This window comes from Diospyros lotus, chromosome 5 (assembly GCF_014633365.1).
Source record: "Diospyros lotus cultivar Yz01 chromosome 5, ASM1463336v1, whole genome shotgun sequence".
NCBI lineage: Eukaryota > Viridiplantae > Streptophyta > Magnoliopsida > Ericales > Ebenaceae > Diospyros > Diospyros lotus.
This window is the reverse complement of record NC_068342.1, coordinates 6125065-6145239: the sequence shown is the minus strand read 5'-3', so window position 1 is coordinate 6145239 and position 20175 is coordinate 6125065. Positions and strand designations below refer to the sequence as shown.

Here is a 20175-nt window from a genome sequence, read left to right as displayed (position 1 = left end):
AATACATTTTAAAAAGGAAAAACATGTACGAGAGCCGAAGGGAGTGGAAGACAAATAGAAGCTTCCTCCCCCACTCCTCAGTCATCTCATTGAAAACTAATTCCAATAAACTAAAATAAGTGGCTTCATTATTAAGATAAAATTCTAAATTCAAACCACACGCTTGAATTTAACGTCGTCTGGGTTCACTCTTAATTCATGGCAATTAGATTGCCCATCAAAGTTTTATGTTATTATTACAGTAATGAAATAATTACAAATGTATTGACATATATATTAACTTGGGCTTTGCTATTAGGATAAAGTTATATTTATATGGATGGGTGGCGTATCGAAAGATATTTTATAATGTCAAGTTGAAAGTTTAGACAGACAGTGAGAGGCATCGATTGACAGAGAGAAACTCCAAACCCGGGCTGAATTATTTCACAAGTGAAGTGAGCGATCCATCATGTGTATCGGTTGATCCGTGGTACGAAAGAATAAAAAATAACAGTCTTTACTAGGAGTGAAACTGAAACAGTAAAACTATCAACAGAACCCAAAGAAACTCATTGAGTTCGGTAAATATAGACTGTAAATTTACCAGAAGTATGTAATTGGATAGTTTCAAATTGTGAATAGTGAATAATATTAGAATTATGCTAGATGTATAATCATTTTGTACATCTTGAACTACATAAAGGAATATTATGACTAAAATACCTTACGCCTCATGCGTCTCTATGTGCCTCATGAGAGATTTTTTTGTCATTAATACACTTTTATGTAGCTCAAAATATACACAAAGATGTACCAATAGCACTTTTCATAATATTATATCTTTGTTTGCTGGGCGAGTAAAATGAAAACTGTGTCAAAAGATTGAAGACTGAAAAATTTTAAGTTACAGAGGGATGGATGCATAATTGGTTAGTTTCTCTTTGACTACAACGAGTAACTTGCACATCTCTTTCATGATCTATCTCTTTTAACTCGCGATGGTTACTCAATCACTACCATCATCATGATTGTCTATACTGCTAGATTGCTAATTGGCTGCAGTGATAAGAATACCCTAGTTAATAATGTATAGCACCCATCAAGTTTAAATCACCCTTTCTAAAATTACAACCAATTAGGTGGTCCCCATCATAGGTCATTGTGTTAGAAAATTATTCTTCTCTTTAATAATGAACGATTTGCACCTATTAATTGCTTTAGCTAAAGGTTTTATCATCATAAAAAGATAAGCGTGCATTATCAAGCACTGGGTAAGGGAAAGAAGCATAGTTGGCGCCACATCTTTTATTACTTTTTAAATAGTAACAAGCCCACTATTATGTGCTTTTTGAGTTTAATATGATTACACTTTTGGGTACGTGAACTTGTTTTTCCTGCAATCTCCATCATAATTTCCCCTACAGGACTAAGACTTTTAATACGTTTTGAAAAGATAGAAAGAAAGGAAGAAGAATAAGTTTAGGTTTCAGATCTGAAACCAGCAAAGAAAGAACAGATAAGGGAAGAGAAGAGAAGAGAATAAAGAAAAGCCCCTCTCATTAATCTCGTTAACAATCTCAATTCAATGACAAAAATACAAATCGCAGCTGATATAGTGCAACTGAAGGCGGCCAGACCAATCATAACTGTCTCCAACTAACCAACTGAACGCAAGCTAAAACCAATACAAACAGAACTGAACACAGTCCCTCAAGTATATTTCCTTTACGGAGACACCTTAATTTGGAAAGAATATATGCCATCATGCTTGTAGCCCGTGAAGTTGGATTCATTCTATGATGCCAATGAGTTTCAACTTAATCAAGAATAGTTTCACACGTGGAGGAAATATCATCACTCTTCTGTACTCCAAAGAAGTTGAATAACACAAGAAATAAAGCATTGCAGATCAGTACATTGGAAATATGGATCAATCGTCGATGATGTGAAAAATCATTGTGAAACATCCACACACGATAACATAGAGATGATTAAAGAGAGGGCAAACACACAAATTTACATGGTTCGGCTTATTGCCTACATCCATGGAGAAGGATAAAGAAGATTTCATTATGTCAGGAGAACCTTCTGGTGCAATAAGAAAAACCCAAAAAGCTTTATTTAGCCTCAATGCCTTCACTCTCTCAAACACCCAGCAAACTCTTATTCTTTGAAACACATTACCATGATTTCGGGCCTCACAAGAGAAAATGAGAATATATGTAACAGTAGAGTTAATTTGTGTTTAAAATTGGATTGGATCAATAATTCGACTTGATTTGAAATTAAGATGAACTCAAGAATTGAGTCTCTTACCCGATCTGATCACCTCAGTAGGATGGAATCCAATGGGAAGTCTGAGGCCCGATTTGTTGGTCTAGGTAAAAAACCTCTGGGCTCCTGGTTTGTGAACTGTGATCGGAATCAGAAGAATCAATACCATAAACACCCGAATATTCATGTCCAATCCCAGAATTCACTCCATAGAGAATCAACGTCTCGGGCTTGGGGAGAAATTCAAAGGCCACATGAAGTGGAGTAGCTGAGTAAACTTCCATTTCAATATCATTATCGCGCCACAAAAGCCACATCCCACCGGTGAATCCCACAGGCTCAACAACAAGCGACTCAGAAAAACCAACGTCCTCGATAACTTGATCAGAATGGGCGCCGGAAAGTCTTGTTTCCAAAAGAAGAACGGCGGATGGCTGGTGTTGCTGGCACAGAGCCTTGACGGTTGGCAGGAGCTTGGCATCCCCTGCCCCTCGGCAGTTCCAAATCAGAAGCTTCTTTGAGGATTTCTGGACAGGGTATTCAGTGTGATCAATTACTGTAGTGCTGAAGCTTACATTGTGCTGGTTCGTGTTCCAAGTAAACAACCCCGACATGTCTACACTCATCTCAATGTTGGAAATTTTCGAATCAAAGGTAATGACTTGTGGTTTTCCTTCAATGACCAGCTCAGTTATACAGCCATCAGAACTGTTTATCTCTAGTGGTATTGTCAAACTCTGAATCACCCGCGAAAAGAATTCAATTACCTCAGGGGGTGGCTGTTGCTGGTTCGTTATGCCTGCGCCAATGCGCTGATGTGGGAGGCGATCAGTTGAAACGGAAGCAGTGGGAGAATCATTTTGTGGGGATGGAAAATCCACTCTTTGTTGGGATGAAGCTGAAACATGTGGATCACCTGATGCATTGGATAGAGATGGAGGGGGTGGAGTACTTGTTTGGGATACTTCTGGTGGCTGGGTCGAAGCTGGTATATTTGGGTCAGCTAATGCTGGGGAAGTGGATGAAGTACCTGTTTGGGCTGAAGTTGCTACATTTAGGTCACCAAGGGAAGGAGTTGGAGTGTTTGTTTGGGGTACTTCTGGTGGCTGGGTTGAAACTGATACATTTGGATTATCACTTAATGCAGGGGAAGGGGATGAAGTACCGGCTTGGGCTGAAGTTGAAACATTTAGGTCACCAAGGGAAGGGATTAGACTGTTTGTTTGGGGTACTTCCGGTGGCTGGGTTGAAACTGGTATATTTGGATTATCACCTAAAGCAAGGGAAGGGGATGAAGTACCTGTTTGGGCTGAAGTTGAAACATTTAGGTCACCAAGGGAAGGGGTTGGAGTGTTTGTTTGGGGTGCTTCTGGTGGCTGGGTTGAAACTGGTACATTTGGATTATCACATAATGCAGGGGAAGGGGATGAAGTACCTGTTTGGGCTGAAGTTGAAACATTTAGGTCACCAAGGGAAGGGGTTGGAGTGTTTGTTTGGGGTGCTTCTTGTGGCTGGCTTGAGACTGGTACATTTGGATTATCACCTGATGCAGGGGAAGGGGACGAAGTACCTGTTTGGGCTGAAGTTGAAACATTTAGGTCACCAAGGGAAGGGGTTGGAGTGTTTGTTTGGGGTGCTTCTTGTGGCTGGCTTGAGACTGGTACATTTGGATTATCACCTGATGCAGGGGAAGGGGATGAAGTACCTGTTTGGGCTGAAGTTGAAACATTTAGGTCACCAAGGGAAGGGGTTGGAGTGTTTGTTTGGGGTGCTTCTTGTGGCTGGCTTGAGACTGGTACATTTGGATTATCACCTGATGCAGGGGAAGGGGATGAAGTACCTGTTTGGGCTGAAGTTGAAACATTTAGGTCACCAAGGGAAGGGGTTGGAGTGTTTGTTTGGGGTGCTTCTTGTGGCTGGCTTGAGACTGGTACAATTGGATTATCACCTGATGCAGGGGAAGGGGATGAAGTACCTGTTTGGGCTGAAGTTGAAACATTTAGGTCACCAAGGGAAGGGGTTGGAGTGTTTGTTTGGGGTACTTCTGGTGACTGAGTTGGAACTGGTACATATGGATTATCACCTAATGCAGGGGAAGGGGAAGGAAGACTTGAAGTCACAGTGTCAGTGTGGCCAGAAGAAGAGGCTTCTTGGTCTTGGGGGTTCATTGAAGAACCAATAATATTCTCAGCAACTCCGGATGTGCCCTCCCCATGTTCCAATGTATTGTTGCAAGGAATAAAGGCAGTTTTAATCGGACGATACATCAGACTTACAGATTTTTTCTCTGGTTGGAGCACTTGATTTTCGGTCTGATGTTGATATCCACGGCGCACTTGAAGCCAAGGACCATAGAGATGGGAACTATGGCGGAAGCCCAACGACTCCGTGGACGACTGGCCGGAAAAGCATAGTTCCGGGATTGCCTCCGCCAGAGAAGACGCAAGATGATGGCAATGGTGCTGCCGATGTCCGTATCGCCCGCACGTGTAGCACAGAAGATGCAGCCCCTCGTATTGGATCGGCTGCAAAGCTCCACCAATTTCTATCATCGGAATAACGGGCTTGCCAAGATCGATCAAGATGCACAGGCGAGCATATTTACACTTTGTTCGGTTTCTGGTGCAATTGTCTATCTTCACAACTTCCTCCCCGATCAATTCTCCAATTTTCTGCAGGATTTCTTCGTCGTAGTACTGCACTTGAAGTTCCGGGAGGCGAACCCAGACCGCAACAAGGCTGATGATGGCCTCGGAAGGCTTGAAGTTGGGATCCCATCGGAGAAGGACGATGTAGTGATCGTCGATCGTCCATGGGAACCCGTAGCGAACCTCATCGTAATCGGAAGGGAGAGAGAAGTTCACCAGGTAGAAGCCCCTTGCCAGGGGGATGAAGTCGATTGCCCCCGCCGGACGCCACAGAGAACGAAGGTGAGCATAGAGCTGCCGGTCATCGACTCTTTTGCCGAGGACTTTGGCGAAAAGGGAGTGCTTGAATGGGGCTCTCAGAACGGCCTCTTCGGCGGATGAAAGATCGAGACTTGGAACGACGGCGGTATCAGTGCGGCGGTTGTGCCGGTGGCGGTGGTCTTGACTGGACATGGTTTTTTTTTTTTTTTTTTGGTTTGTTTTTGGTGAGGAGAATTGGCCGGCTCTCGTCTTTGATATATAAAAAGAGGAGACAACAAACCCGGAAGGATTAAAGAAAAAAATGATTTATTAGGAAAATCATGAAGTCAAAGCCGGGGGGGGCTAATTTGCGTCGTCATCAACCACCACCTTAACAAATGTTATGTTGTTATTATTATTATTACTATTCCTATTTATTTGTTTGGTTGTTTGTTTCCCGAGAAAATCATTCTTTGTGAAGTCGAAAATGTCGAGGATAAATTTTCTCAGACCAACCGGAGATGGGATGACGCCATTGGAAAAACGCCATTCGCCCGTGCAAGCGCGTGAGGTAGGGGAAGACAGCATCGTATTAACACAGGAGATAAGATGTTGAAATTTCCTCTGCGCCACCTCAACTCTTGGACCAAGAGAAAATTGGCTTACGCTTGGTGACACTTTGATGATACTAAGGCTAATATAATTATTGGGATCTTTCTTTGTCGCCAAGAAAGCTTTTTATTTCGCGCCCTCTTGTTATTTTGGTACTTCTTTCAGTGGCAAATTCGTACTTCAGCTTGATGGTAACCTGTTTGACGTGGGAAAATGTCATTATTATTATTATTATTATTGAACTTCTTCGAAGGTTCCTGGCATGATAACTGTGGTTGCAAAATTCACCAATTAAGAGTGAATAAACTGGATAATTATATTATTATTATTATTGGACGTCTTCGAAGGTTCCTAGCAATAGCATGATAACTGCAGTTGTAAAAGTCACCAATTAAGAGTGAATAATCAGGATAATTAACTTACTTTGCAGTTATTTTTGTTAAGAATAATTATGGTAATTACTGCTCATAACATTTGGACTAATGGCTTCTATGCAGGCAATAATTATTTTTTTTCCAAATAAATAATAATTTACTCATGGGCGTTTGTTAATCAAAAGAGAAAAAATGTCAGATATGAGAAGTATTCTGAATGTTTGGTCTTTTCAACATGTTCGTTAAACTTATCTGCCCATTTCCAAAAAAAGTCTCATATGACCTCTTATTTCTCCATTTTAAGATAAATTTATTCGATCTCCCCTCTCGGATAAATTTATCTGACTCTTTCAAGATAAGGGTTAAGTACTTATCTGCCATTTGTAAAATAGTTAATGTCATTTAATGTATTTTAAAATTTTAAATTTATTAAAAAAATTATTTATTTAACTCTTATAATTAATATTATTTAATATTTTTTTTATTATATATTTTGACAACTTTAAAAATTTAAATGACATTATTCATTTCATTGATTTTTAAAATTTAAATTTCTCTCTCTATATATTTTATTAACTAATATAATTCATTTCATCAATTTTTAAATTATTTTATTTAATTTTATATTTTATTATCTATTATGAAAATATATTTTGACCATTTTTAATTATCTAGATGAAATTATTATAATTCTAACAATTATTATTTATACTTTTCAACTCTTTTTAAATTTATTTTTGAAGATGAATTTAGAAAATAAAATATTATTTTTAATTTTAATCTTAATTTTTTTGACAATTTATATTAATCATAAAATACTATTTTAATCATAAATTTGGTAATAGGGATATTTTGGTAAAAAAAAAAAAACCCTTATCTTGATACTTATCATATGTATTAACAAACACATGGAAAGAAAAAGTACAGTTACCAATGGATTCTAAAAATTTAACAAACAGTCTGATATAAATCTTGGAATACTTTCCGACCTTATCTTGATCATTTCATATCTTGGTTCGGAAAGAATCACAATCTTATCTTGATATCACCTTATCTTGCTCATTTTAACAAACGCCCCTTTAATGGATACACGCTACCCCCCGTATAATTACCTTAGAATGCTAATTTTTTCTTATGTCCATTTAGTTAGAATTATCATATCATCTCTAATGATGAAAATTTTAAATTGTATAAAACTAAAATTATTTCTCTTTTAACAAAAGTTACTAATCTTTTCTATAATTTTATTTAATATTTTTTTTCTCCAAAGTACATATCAAAGGTTGAATCACAATAAATTGGGATTCACACCAATAGGTCGTGTATTCGATTCCTTGTTTTGTGCAGTGAGACAAAATCTGTAATACCCGGGAATAGTTTGAGAATATAAACGGTATTTAATGAAGGGCATAAATGGAATTTGCAGAAAAATGAGACTATAGGGTACACTAACGCAGCTTTGGACGATCGAATTAGTCAGAGGGAGTACCCCAGACCCTAGATAGCCAAGGAAAATGGTATAGTATTGATGAGTGATTTAAATTATGATTTTTAGTGATGAAAGAAATTGGATCGGGAATAGTTTTCGGTACAGTTGTCGACCGGACTGAGAAAATTGAATTGACGTAAGAGACATCCAAAAAGTCAGCAGAGCGTGTCAAGGGCTAATTTTTTATGTATAGAACAACCCTTAAGTGATTTCGAGTTAAATCGAGTGGATTTAAGGTCAAAACGATCAATCGGATCTAAGTGTAATTTTCTAAATTTGCTCGATGGATGTCAAAACGAAAATTTTTCGAAAGTTTCAAGGGAGAAATGAGAAGTACAAATCTTGAGGGTCTTAGTGATGATGCTGGGAAGATTAGGAGCTTGAGGATAAGAGCCAAAATGTAAAAGGAAGTTCAAAGGGGGCCAAATTGCAATTTTCAAAAAATCAGCACATGTATGTCCGATTTGGCCTAAAAATCTGAGAAAAATGACAGCAAATCTCATCAGGGCATGGTCAAGGACAGTCCTGGTGGCGTGTAGGAGAAGATTTGGCCAGAAATTGGCCACGTGGGGGTCGATTTTGGCCTATAAATACCAAGGATTTTTTGCCGAATTTGAAGCATCAAATTGCTGGGTTTTGAGGGCAAATCGAGGGAAGCTAATAAGGGACTTTTGATCCTTGAGGCGAGGGGAAAATTTCTAGTAAGTTTGGTGAATTTTCGAGGTGTTTTGAGGGTATTGCGAGGGCTGATCGAAGAAGAGAGGCGGACCGCCGCGCTGCACCTGTAAATGCTCGATCGGAGGCTTTTTCGGTGGCCTTTTGGCCTGAAACCGGTGGCATCGGGATCAACTTAAGATGGGCTTTCAATCGGTGTAGGAAAATCTGGCATCGGAGCATCGCCGACGACCGAAAAAATGAAGAAGATAACTGGCGCGTGACTGTCATGCGCCAGCCAAACCTTCCAGCCCACTCGCCCGCGTGTGGGGGCGCATGCCACATAGGTAATTTCTGATTTTTTTTTTCTAAAATTCTTCAAAAATTATTTTATGTATATTTATGTAAAAATATTTGAGAAAATAGTTGTGTAGATAATTATTTTGGATTATAAGTGATAAAAAATAGGAGAAATATGAGAAAAATTAAGGAAAAAAATTATATTTTTATGGTTATTGGATGATTAGGGTACCTTGCGGCTTAAGGTGAGGTGACTCATGAGAAAGTTCGAGGTAGGCACGCAAATCGAGGCGTACCGCACTTTTCAAGAAGAATTTGAATTGCACCTAAAGGTGAGTAGTTCTATCAAAAAAACTAGTTTGTGGCATATGAATGGTTTACTGTGAATGTTCATCCCTATGGCTTGGTATTGTGATGGTTTGTCCAAACGATTATTTACACATGTATTAAATTTCATACAGTAAATTGCGTACATTGAGATATTGATTTTATGTCATGCGTGTTATGATTTTTGACATTGGCATGTTATGTATTGTCCATGTGAGATGTGGGTTGTTAACCTGTGACGTAGCCTCGAGTGACAACACTCGGGATGTGCACTAGGAATTAATGCTATGTGACCCACTTGGGACGAGGCTGAAACGGATTTCACCCTACGGTACTCAAGTGGCGGGACTGAGAGTGGACACCACCCCGGTTGTTGGCTCAAGTGGCGGGGCTGAGAGTGGACACCACCCCAGGTTCCTTTAAGTAATAGCATTAATACCAAGGTGTCATTGATTCCAGGGATAGTGCTGATGTGATACTCTTGGGACTAAGGTTGCGTTGGGTTTGGAATGCTTTTGAGTAGGAGCGTAATGCCTAACAATGACAATGGGGTGATTCTCAGGTTCATGTGTTGAGGTTGTCCCTCTTAAGCAGAATTGTGTTTGCCAATGGGTCGATGTGGTCGTGTCACCTTTAGAGAGATTGCATTTTCCTCGGTTAGAGCTAAGTGCTATGTGGGATTCTCTTAGGCTGGGGCATGTCAGGATTTGTCGGATTTATATATGATTTTGCATATATTCATGAAAATATTTTTGAACTCTCACTTAGATGATTCAGCATCTAATTTGGTCTATGTCCTTGGAATATTCAAACATTCCAGGTGAAAGCAGTGACGCCAAGGGAAAGAATGTTATTAAGATGTAGCTGCTATGTTTAGTTTTCGTAGGTTTTGTCTATGATTACGATATTTAGAGGTTATGTAATATTTTGATATTTTCATGTGAAACATCGATCTTGATATTTAATTGTAAGAGGAATTGGTCGGTTATATATCATTGAGGTTTTGATCTTACTTCCACTGATGTGATTGATAATACTTGTCTTAATCTATTAATTTTTAAATTTTGATATGCTGAGAAGGTATAATTGGGATTGTCAGGAAATGATTATAGACTTATATTGTGTGTATGATGATATTGAAAATATATATATATATATATTCCCGAAATCTCGAGGTAACGTGCGTTCTAGGAAAATGGGACGTTACAAAATCTTCACCTATGATTTATCTTTTCTATTAAAATCGAGGGCATGAGCGATAGGGAATCGCGCAATAATGGTAATCTCAAAAGATATATAGTTTTTTTTAAGGTAACAAATCTAGAATTTTCTAAAGTTAGGCTAAGTGGGCCCTTGCCATTTTTTATTTTTTGTGACAAACTTTCATCATTGTTAAGACCCAATTTCGGCCTAAGGTGACATTGAGTGACATTGAGATGGGCTTTAAAGAGTTAGGTTAGGCTGGCAAAGGAACTAAGTCAGGTTGTTGGATTCAAATTGAGGGCTTTAAACCCATGTGGAAGAAAGGAAAGAAAAAAAAAAAAAAAAAGGTAATTAGGCTCTCTCAATAGCATGGTTGGCTGTCGATGGCTAATTTGAAAGCAATTAGTAAAGCCCTCAATTTGCCAGCTAATTACCAAATTGAGAAAGGATAAAAAAAACTGGCGGTAACAAAATTGTCGCTAGCTGCCAACCTCACGGCATGGGCTACCCGCGAGGGCTAGCTTTACTGTTGCGAGCGGCCTCACGGGTGCTTGCCACAAGTGGCGTCGCGGCCGCTTGCAGTCTGGTCGCAAGAGGCAGCCTCACGATTACTTATTGTGAGCTGCCTCGCGACCGCATGCCGCGATCTGCCTCGCGACAGGTCCTGGCCGCAAGGGCCAGCCTCGAAGCAACATACCGCGAACAGCCTTTCAGCTAGGCAGCAAAATCCTCTTCTAGATGAAGCCTAAGCTCCACTCATCGATTGCCACGTGTTAACATCAGGAATCCTTGAGAGTCATGCCTTATAAATACCCAACTATTGGACATTATTGATGACTTCCAATTTCGGTAAATTTTTGACACTTTGAATGCATCTTTATTGCTTTTATGAATAGTCATTGGGATCTGAGACTGACTTTGGTATCGGAGGGTTTTTGTAGAGGAAGCTTCTTGCGAGCCTTCTAACCCATTTTCTAAGCATCAACAGAAATTAAATCCTTGCGACAAGACCTAGCGATGAAAGCAAAACCTTGCGGCGAGACCTAGTGGCGAAGGCAAAACCTTGCAGCGAGAACTTGTGGCAAAAGAGAGTGGCAAAGCCTTATAACAAAAGAGTTAGTGGCGAAACTTTGTAGCAAAAGAGCTAATGCCGAAATCTTGTGGCGAAGGCTTGTGGAGAAAAAGCTAATGGCGAAGGATTGTGGCAAAAAAACTAGTGGCGAAAAAGCTAACGGCGAAGGCTTGTGGCAAAAGAACTAGTGGCGAAAAAGCTAGCAACGACGACTTGTGGCAAAAGAGCTAGTGGCGAAGCTTTATGGTGGAAAAGCAAAGAGCTAGTGGCGAAGGCTTATGGCGGAAAAGCTAGTGGTGAAGGCTTGTGACAAAAGAATTTGTGGCGAAGGCTTGTGACGAAACCTTATGGCAAAAAAGATTGTGGCGAAATCCTTATGGCAAAAGAGCTTGTGGCGAAAGAGCATCTTAACGGCGAACTTTCTTAAGACAACTTCTCTTATGGCAACCTAACTTCACCCAACTTTGAGATCATGTGGACCCCACTTTACAAATTTTAATTATTATATTTTTTACAACAACAATAATAAATCTATAATTTTCTAAAGTTGGGCTAAGTGGGCCCTCATCATTTTTTTATTTCTTGTGAAACTTTCATCATTGTTAGAACCCAATTTCAGATTTGGGCCTAAGGTGACATTGAGATGGGCTTTAAAGAGTTAGGTTAGGCTGGCAAAGGAACTGAGTCAGGTTGTTGGGTTCAAATTGAGGGCTTTAAACCCACATTTCCTTTCATATTTGGCATCTCGGGGAAAGTGGGGAAGAAAGGAAAGAAAAAAAAAAAAAAAGGGTAATTAGGCTCTACCGATAGCATGGTTGGCTGTCGATGGCTAATTTGAAAACAATTAGTAGAGCTCATCTAAAGGCAGGCATGACTGTAAGTTTTCTAATTTTTATCTTTATTTCTTTCAACTTTTATGAGCTTCTTCTTCACGCACACATCCCTCTTCCTCCCTGGCCTCAGCTCTATTTCACCCTTAGTATGGTAGTTATCAATGGTTGATCTGAAAAGCAAGTAAAGCTCACATAAAGTTGCGACAATATGTAAGTTTTCTATTTTTTCTTTTTTCTTCTTTCTTCTTTTGTGAAGTTCTTTTTCACACACACACCCACGCACGCATTTCTTTTAGATCTCTCTTTTTAGGGCTTTTTTACACACTTATAGACATTAACTTAACTTTAATCTGTAGAGTTTTTACCACCACTTGAATCATCATCTAATATTGTCCAAAATGAACATATTTCACTTTTTTAACTTTTAATTTGATACTGCACAGTATTGCGGGCACTGCCTGCAAGTTACGGGGCACTAGCAACTTTTTGCAACCTGCAGAAAGTATCTAACTAAGTTTACGCCTAGAGTTCTTCTTGACAACCCTAGGGTCGTAAAAGCCTTGATGGGCATAGCCTTCGGGTTGTCTCCTATGGGCTAGGCTTTTGAGTTGGGCTTGTTGGTTCAAACTCTGGGTTGGATTAAAACTCTCTAAACTTTACTTGATTAGTTCATTAGTGTGGATTTAGTCTCATGTGATCTTGTTATTAAATGTGCATCAATAAAAAATCATAAATAAAATACACGAATTGACTAGTTTACTAATACTTAATTTAATTTAGACTCGAATTGCTTTTGTGAGGGTGTAAATTTTAATTTTAAGTGAAATGAGTGAACGTAGCATCTGATGATTTTGAATTGAAATCAATTCAACTAATTTAGCTATTTGTTTACTTTGATGATATCTTTTATGGAAATTACCAAGAGGGTGTTTAGTTATGTGAAAATGACACCCTCAAACTGCATTTGATTAAACCCTCATGAGCTCAAAACATAGACATACCAGCATTATATTAGAATAAACACACCAGCATTATTCAAATTATATTAGAATAAAACATAGTGTGTACCCTTAAAAGTTTGGCATAAATTGAAAAAGTACTCTTATGTTTCAAAAATTGCATTAACTATTTTTATTATTTAAATTATATGAAATAACTGTTGAGGTTTAATTTATTTTGCGCAATGTACCTTTAATATTTCATATTCTTATACGTATTCTTTAACATTTATTTAATAAAGAAATGTCAATATAATTTTTAAGAAGTGAGAGATGCATAGTGTAATTTAACTAAATTTTAGGGTTGGTGAATGTAATTTCCCCGTAACGTTATTAAGACGCAAAATTTGCAAGCATAAATTGTTCCTTTTTGCAAATAATTTTTAAAACCAATTTGCCCCATAAAACATGTTGAATTTGTAATTGAAAACGAGGAATGGTCAAACGGCTTTTTAATGCCCACAGTTTTCAGTCACTGACAGTCCTACTAATCTGTGTTTTCCGTAGCTCAGAGACTGAGATCATCTCCCAAAGCTTCATCCTCCGCTTAACCAGAAACGGTGGGGCAAGCAAGCGTAAGACGCTCCTTTGCAATCACTCTTAGCAGGCCCAATTTATGGCTTCTGCGTTCTGCTGCTTCTGCAAGCACTTCACGAGAATATAGGTACAGGGAGAGAGAGGGGTTTGAATGGCTTCGGTTTCTCTCTTGCACTGATGGTCTGGCCATATCGGAAGAGAAAGGCCGGAGATTTCATGGGTAGGCGGTACTGTGGAGCACAGAGAAAGTTTTCGTTTTAATTTGGAAAAGGGAGAGAGAGAAGGGGGGGTTGAAAAGAGAGTGCGAGTCCTTAGCTGTCTTCCCTTGCTTTTCTAGCTTTCTTTGTCTTCTGTTCTGTAACCAATTAGCATAGCTTTCATATTTCTTTACCAACACTCAGATTCAATTCAATTCAATCCAACTTCCATCTTCCTCCCTCATCATCCGCACAGTCCTTTCCTTTTTTTTCCCATCTCCCACGGGAATACTCTTTTTAGCACTTTCTTTCCTCTCACTTTCTTTTCTTTTTCTCTCACTTTCTTTCCTGCAGGAGCAACACTAGAGAGCCACTAAAGCAGTAGAGAGAGAGAGAGAGATAAACGAAAAACAAAGATTTGGTGGGTTGGACCTTGGAGTGGAATCTGCTGCCAACCACCAAACCAAACCCAGACATGGATACTTATGATGCAACCAGGATTGTGCTCTCCAGGATCCAGAATTTGGACCCTGAAAATGCCTCAAAGATCATGGGCTTCATCTTGCTTCAGGACCATGTTGAGAATGAAATGATTAGGTTGGCCTTTGGCCCTGAATCTCTGCTTCACTCCCTCGTTCTCCAGGCCAGAAAAGAGCTCGGCTTGCCGTCAACCCCGTCGTCTCGACCTGCTTTTCTGCCACCGGTTTCTCTTTCTCGGCAGAATTCGTCGTCCTCAAGGCACAATCTTCCATCTCCTCTTAGCATCCCGAACCAGGCTTCACCCTTCTCGCCATCTCTGGGCCCAAAAAGTCCAGATTTTCTGTACCCACAACAGGGCTTGCCCAACTGGGAAGGCTCTTCTACTGCTAGTGGATCATTTGGTGGGAAGCCTTGTCTTTTCTATGGTAGAGGCTACTGTAAGAATGGAAACAGTTGCAGGTTCTTCCATGCCGGCATTACTGATTCGGGCCCTGTGGTTGGGTCACCGGGCAAGTTCGAGACGATGGAGCAGTGCCAAGAGCAGTTTCTCAGATCTACGTCCGCCCAGCAACAAAGCCTGGCTGCTTCTACTTTTCCATACTCTCCCGTGGCGGCAAACAGACCCATGAATCTCCTTCCCCAGCAACAACAAATTGATTCCCAAAGGTACATATGTATAATTCTATATCCCTCTATTTGGGAATCATCATGATCAGCTCATAATGTTTGATTTGGTAAAATGCTGAAGTGCGGCGGCGGCGGCGGCATTGATGATGGGTGACGATATGCACAAATTTGGCCCGTCCCGGATTGAGAGGAATGATTATCCGATGAACCCAGCTTCAAGACAGATCTACTTGACTTTCCCAGCTGAAAGCACGTTTAATGAAGACGATGTGTCGAGATATTTCAGGTTTGTCCAGCAGCTTCATACATGGTTTTCTACAATCGAATTGGGTCTTAATTGAAGCTTGAATTACTTTGATTTTCGTTTCTTTTCCAGTAATTATGGGCCAGTTCAGGACGTGAGAATTCCGTATCAGCATAAGAGGATGTTTGGTTTTGTGACCTTTCTCTACCCAGAGACAGTGCAAGCCATCCTGACCAAAGGGAACCCTCATTTTATATGCGAATCTAGGGTTCTTGTCAAGCCATACAAGGACAAGGGCAAGGTCCCCGACAAGTTCAGGCACTCTCTTTTTTATCCTCGCTGTTTTTTGATCCTTTCCCTCCAACGTTACCCATTAATTATTGCACTGTTTTCTCTAATACTAATTGGGAAATTGCAGGAAGCAACAACATATGCCGCCAATGGAGAAACTAGACTTCTTAGCTTCTGGTAGCCCAACGGACCTTGATCCAAGAGGCCCCTATGGCCCCCTCCCTGGTAAGCATTGAGATTGTTTTGAATTCAAATTTGGATAATCTAAATTCAAAACAAGGTGAGTTTTGTATATCCAAAATATGACAGAATCTATTTTTCTGTTTGTTTTATTTGGCATCAAGTGATATTAGACAGTAAGCCAACTTTGTGAATTCTCTCTTGCTCGCTTATTTAATTAGTTTTGTTTCTAAATTCAGGAGCAAGGATTTTGGGCAATACCCAGGACACGATGTGGAGGAGGAAACTAGAGGAGCAAGCTAACTTGGAGCAAGCGCTTGAGCTCCAGGGTCGAAGAATGATGGGTCTGCAACTTGTTGATATGAATGGGCAAAACCACCATTGGAGGCTCCCTAGCCCTGCTACTATTCTGTCCCCAACTCACTCCAAAATGGCTCTGAATCAGGCACTCATTCCTTCCGATGGCAAAAGTCCAAAAATGGCTGAAGGTGAATCTTTATGAAGATGCTCTTATGGAACTCTTATTAGTTGGTTTGAATTTTGGCTTCAGACTGAAGATCTTGGAGCTCATCTACTGTTTTCTTTCAGAGAAGCAACTGGATCAGACTAAGAATGTGGGTGTGAAAGAGAAAGAATCGTCTTTCAACAATGGCACTGACCAGAATGCCATGGGCAAAGAAAGTCCCAAACGTAATGAAGAAAGTGATTTGCCAAAAGGGTAAGATTTTTCTTTTCTGGTTTGGTTGGGATCATTACAGAGGCTATGCATAATAGCAGCACTCATATAGTTACTTTGGTTTGCCCTAATAATCAGCTTTTCTAGTCGGTACCCTTTCACCTTTTTGGGTTCATTCTATTACCCTCACATTCTATCTCTCTTGATCAAAAAACAGTTAAGAAAATTGCATAATTTTATAAAACTTCCGCGGTACCCCTTGTAATGAAAGGTAATCTGATATATCTTTCAAATAGTAGGGGTATTAAGTGAACCTGTATTTGTAATTTACTCTAATAAATTGTCTACCAAATGATTTTAGCATTGTGACCTATTTTAGAGGATTTTTTTTTTCCTTTCAACAAGTATTTGTAAATGGCCAAAACTATATTTTTTGCTTCTGAATTTTTACGTTTTTTTTTTCTTGTGAAACCCTATACTTTTCATAATTTCAAATGTATTCTTAAACTATGCAAAATCACTCGATTAAACACTTACCATCAAGTGATATGCATGCGCGCTGACATGACAATTTTCTGGCATCTCCTCAATTCCTCTATATTTCTCTAGCGTCTTCTCTCTCCAATGTCCTTTCAACTCCCCATCTCTCTCTCCAACAGCATCTCCTCAGCTCTCTCTCTCTCCGACATCTCCTCAACTCTCTCTCTCTATCCAACTCTATCTCCTCTCTCTCTTGCGTCTTCTCAGCTTTCTTTTTCTCTCTGGCTGCGTCATCTTTGATCTGTCGGCGTCTCCAGTCTCCCTTTCTTTATCCAGCTTTGTCTTCTCAGCTCTCTTTCTCTTTCTCCCCTTCTCCAGCGTCTCCTCAACTCCAATTCTCTCTGTCTACGTCTCCTCCTATGTCTTTTCTCCCTCTTTGGCATCTTCTTAGCTCACTCTCTCTAGCTGCATCACCTTAGATCTAGCATCGTCTCTAGTCCCCCTCTCTCTATCCAGCTACTTCTCCTCAGCTTCCTCTCTCTCTCTTCGGTGTTTCCTCAACTCTCTTTCTTTCTTTTCGACATCTCCTTAACTCTCTCTCTCTCTTCATTGTCTCTTAATTCAAAGGATGAGAAAGAAGATGATTCTTCACAATCAGCCATGTGTAAAGTCTGAGCAGCTTTAGCTTTTGGCCTTCTCCTCCTCCCTCCTCCTTTTCAAATCCTTCTTCTCTCCTCTTAGTTGTTCTAGTTGTCTAAGTAAGAGCTCCGTAGCTTTGTCGGATAGAGAGAGGGAGATGAGGAGACATTGTCGAAGAGAGAGAGGGAGCTGAGGAGACATAGAAAATTGGCACATCAGAGCATGTGCATATCACTTGGTAGTCAGGTGTTTAAATGAGTAATTTTGCACAATTTAAGAACACATTTGAAATTAAGAAAAGTTCAAGGTTCCACAAGAAAAAAAAAAAATTCTTTTGGCCACTTGTAAATCTTTGATAAAAATTTTGTGCAAAATTCTATTGGTAATGCAATAACTGGTTTTATAATTATGACCCGACTGAAGGGCTTTCTCTTCCAAATATATAGATCTTAATTAATCAGATGCATAATAATTACAAACACAAATCCTATATCTAATTTTTATGGAGAAAAATGTGACTCAGTAACAATCATCCATTCAGGAAAATTTCACTCCCACATCATTTAAGCGGCTTTTTCTGTACAAAAATTGTTTGAGGATCTCATTTTTCTAATCAGATACAATATTCTGCATAGTTAATTATCTACAAAATATTCTGCATATAGTTTCATTTATGTGTTTTGAAAATGCTGTCCTTGGAAGCAGCCCGGAACACAACCTCCCGGACAGTCCCTTTGCATCTCCCAAAGCTGCCGGAGAAAATTTGACGGCCTTCTCTGACACTGCCGGCACTGAAGAGAAGAATGGCGTCCTCCGGGCAACATCTGCCGACAACGACTTGATCACTTCTCCCTTCATTCCTGCAGCTTCTCTGAAATCGTGTTACTATCAAGTGCCAGTGCCAAGGTGCGTACCAGCCTTCAGCTTCTTATCCACTTTCCACACCATTGTCGATGTCTATCAATTGTTGAGAGTCAACAAATAATACAAAAGATAAAAGTTAATCCTGTGTCTACCCACTTAAACTTTTAGATGGGACCGATGGTTAATAATTCAATATGAGAAATACATACTGAAGTTATTATGATTCAGGTTCTCTAGTCATGGAGCCATTAAGATGTAAAGGCGATCATCCGGCCATTCTTGCCGGTAGGGCTTGAGCTTCCTGGATTACAGGTGAGTGATCAATATCTACCTTTTCTTTGCTGAATTAGCAATTTTCCTTTTATGTGCAAATGCAAGGTCTTGGTTGTAATGCCTTGTTTGTGGTAGGTAGCTTTAATATCACTTGTTAGGATCAGATCTCACACTTCACAAACACATCAAGAGAACATAGGGGTTAAATTTATATTTTTATCTATGTACTTTTATGCTTTTTTTAGTATGACTACTTGAATTTTTTTGTTATTTTAATTACACTCCTTTATTTACATTTTTGAGTTAATTTAACTATTATATTTTGACATTTTTTTCCTTTTTTTTTCGTGTGACAACCCGAATTTTTTAATGTTTCGATTGCACCATTAGATCATCATTTTCAAGTTAATTTAATCACTATACTTTGATATAAATAGAGTGTGATATGTCATTTGTCATCTCCTTTTTACTTTTTTTTTTTTTATACATAAAAGCACAAGGGTTAAGTTGATTCGAAAATATAGATTTAGGAGTATAATCGAAATAACGAAAAGTTTGGATTATCACACGAAAAAAAGATTAAAATATAGAAGTTTGATTAACTCAAACATTAGCTTCAGTGATATAATTGAAATAACGAAAAATTTAAATAATCAGAAAAAAAAAATGTGAAGATATAAAGATAAAAATATAAATTTGACAAAAAAAATAAGCACATAAATTTGTAGGATTCAGTTTCAACATTTTTACATCTAGAATCCACTCGATGCACATGCATGATGATGTGGCTTTGGAATAGAAAAAGTACAAACCCTCTCAAGGTGTTCAGATGTTTGCACCGTCCTAATCCTCATCACTCCGGTTAACTAGTCATTCACTCTATGGCTCCTTATTGAGTCATCACACACACATAATACAACTTCAATAACACAACTATTTATGCAACCCCATCGGCTCAGACAAACTATGCTAAGGGCCGGCCGGGCCTATTTAAGCAACCCCATCGGCTCTTCCTATTCCCACCTGAACTAGTTTGCTTCCTCCTACACGTACGCTTAGAGATCGGTTTTCCTAAAAACCTAATCCCGTCTAGTTACAAGTTTGAAGAGTTATCTGACTGTTTGTTTGTGTGCAGGAAGATCAGTAAATAATAGCCAAAAAACCAAGACCCATAGAGAGAAACAGCCACCAGAACAGCAATTGGTACCACCGCACTATACTTACAGAGATACAACTGGATACAGAAAAGCCAGCCGAGGAAATGGCCCGTCAGCCATTTACGTTCACCTGATCTCAATTTGCAGCTGACGTACAGCACAGGGAGAAAAAAAGAAGGTAAACAAGAGGGCAAAACATATGCTTAATTAGTTAATTACTCTGCAATTAAACAGGCATATATATATATATAATTAAGGAAGGGTATAGAGATATAGAGAGTGAGATGAGGTCGTTAGTTTCAGGTACAAAGGAAACTCTATTTGCCATCTTATCTTGTTGTAAAATCACCGTATTAGATGCTCTCAGGGAATAGGCCAGCAGTAAGATAAGTGATATGTCGATATCAATTTAATGGGTCATGAATTTAAATCTCACCTTACGTAGTGAGGTGAAATTTCATACCTACGATTTATTTTTTCTGACGTAATTGAGGGTACAAGTACTAGAGGGTGCACAAGAACGA

The 20175-nt window shown here is 39.2% G+C and overlaps 2 protein-coding genes across 21 annotated transcripts; one reads left to right on the top strand and one right to left on the bottom strand.

Annotated features, from left to right (window-relative positions):
* Positions 1–1522: 1522 nt before the first annotated feature.
* Positions 1523–5411, bottom strand: LOC127801414 (uncharacterized). 17 transcript variants are annotated; one of them, XM_052336552.1, is made up of 5 exons: positions 4260–5411; positions 3855–4124; positions 3585–3719; positions 2299–3449; positions 1523–1844 (listed from the first exon to the last, which is right to left on the bottom strand). In XM_052336552.1, exons 1-4 carry the CDS (start codon positions 5355–5357, stop codon positions 2313–2315), a joined length of 2640 nt encoding a protein of 879 aa, XP_052192512.1. In that variant the 5' UTR covers positions 5358–5411; the 3' UTR covers positions 1523–1844; positions 2299–2312. The 17 variants fall into 17 exon arrangements, with proteins under 17 accessions (XP_052192512.1, XP_052192514.1, XP_052192518.1 ...); XM_052336554.1 differs by having other exon boundaries at positions 3585–3799; positions 3935–4124; XM_052336558.1 differs by lacking the exon at positions 3585–3719 and adding an exon at positions 3720–3799 and having other exon boundaries at positions 3935–4124.
* Positions 5412–13470: 8059 nt separating this feature from the next.
* On the top strand, positions 13471–20175 carry LOC127801413 (zinc finger CCCH domain-containing protein 23-like). Of its 4 annotated transcripts, none has more exons than XM_052336542.1 (10): positions 13472–13581; positions 14095–14886; positions 14969–15133; positions 15224–15409; positions 15510–15607; positions 15802–16050; positions 16151–16280; positions 18063–18263; positions 18450–18533; positions 19630–20158. In XM_052336542.1, exons 2-9 carry the CDS (start codon positions 14216–14218, stop codon positions 18478–18480), a joined length of 1731 nt encoding a protein of 576 aa, XP_052192502.1. In that variant the 5' UTR covers positions 13472–13581; positions 14095–14215; the 3' UTR covers positions 18481–18533; positions 19630–20158. The 4 variants fall into 4 exon arrangements, with proteins under 4 accessions (XP_052192500.1, XP_052192502.1, XP_052192503.1 ...); XM_052336541.1 differs by having other exon boundaries at positions 13481–13763; XM_052336540.1 differs by having other exon boundaries at positions 13471–14886.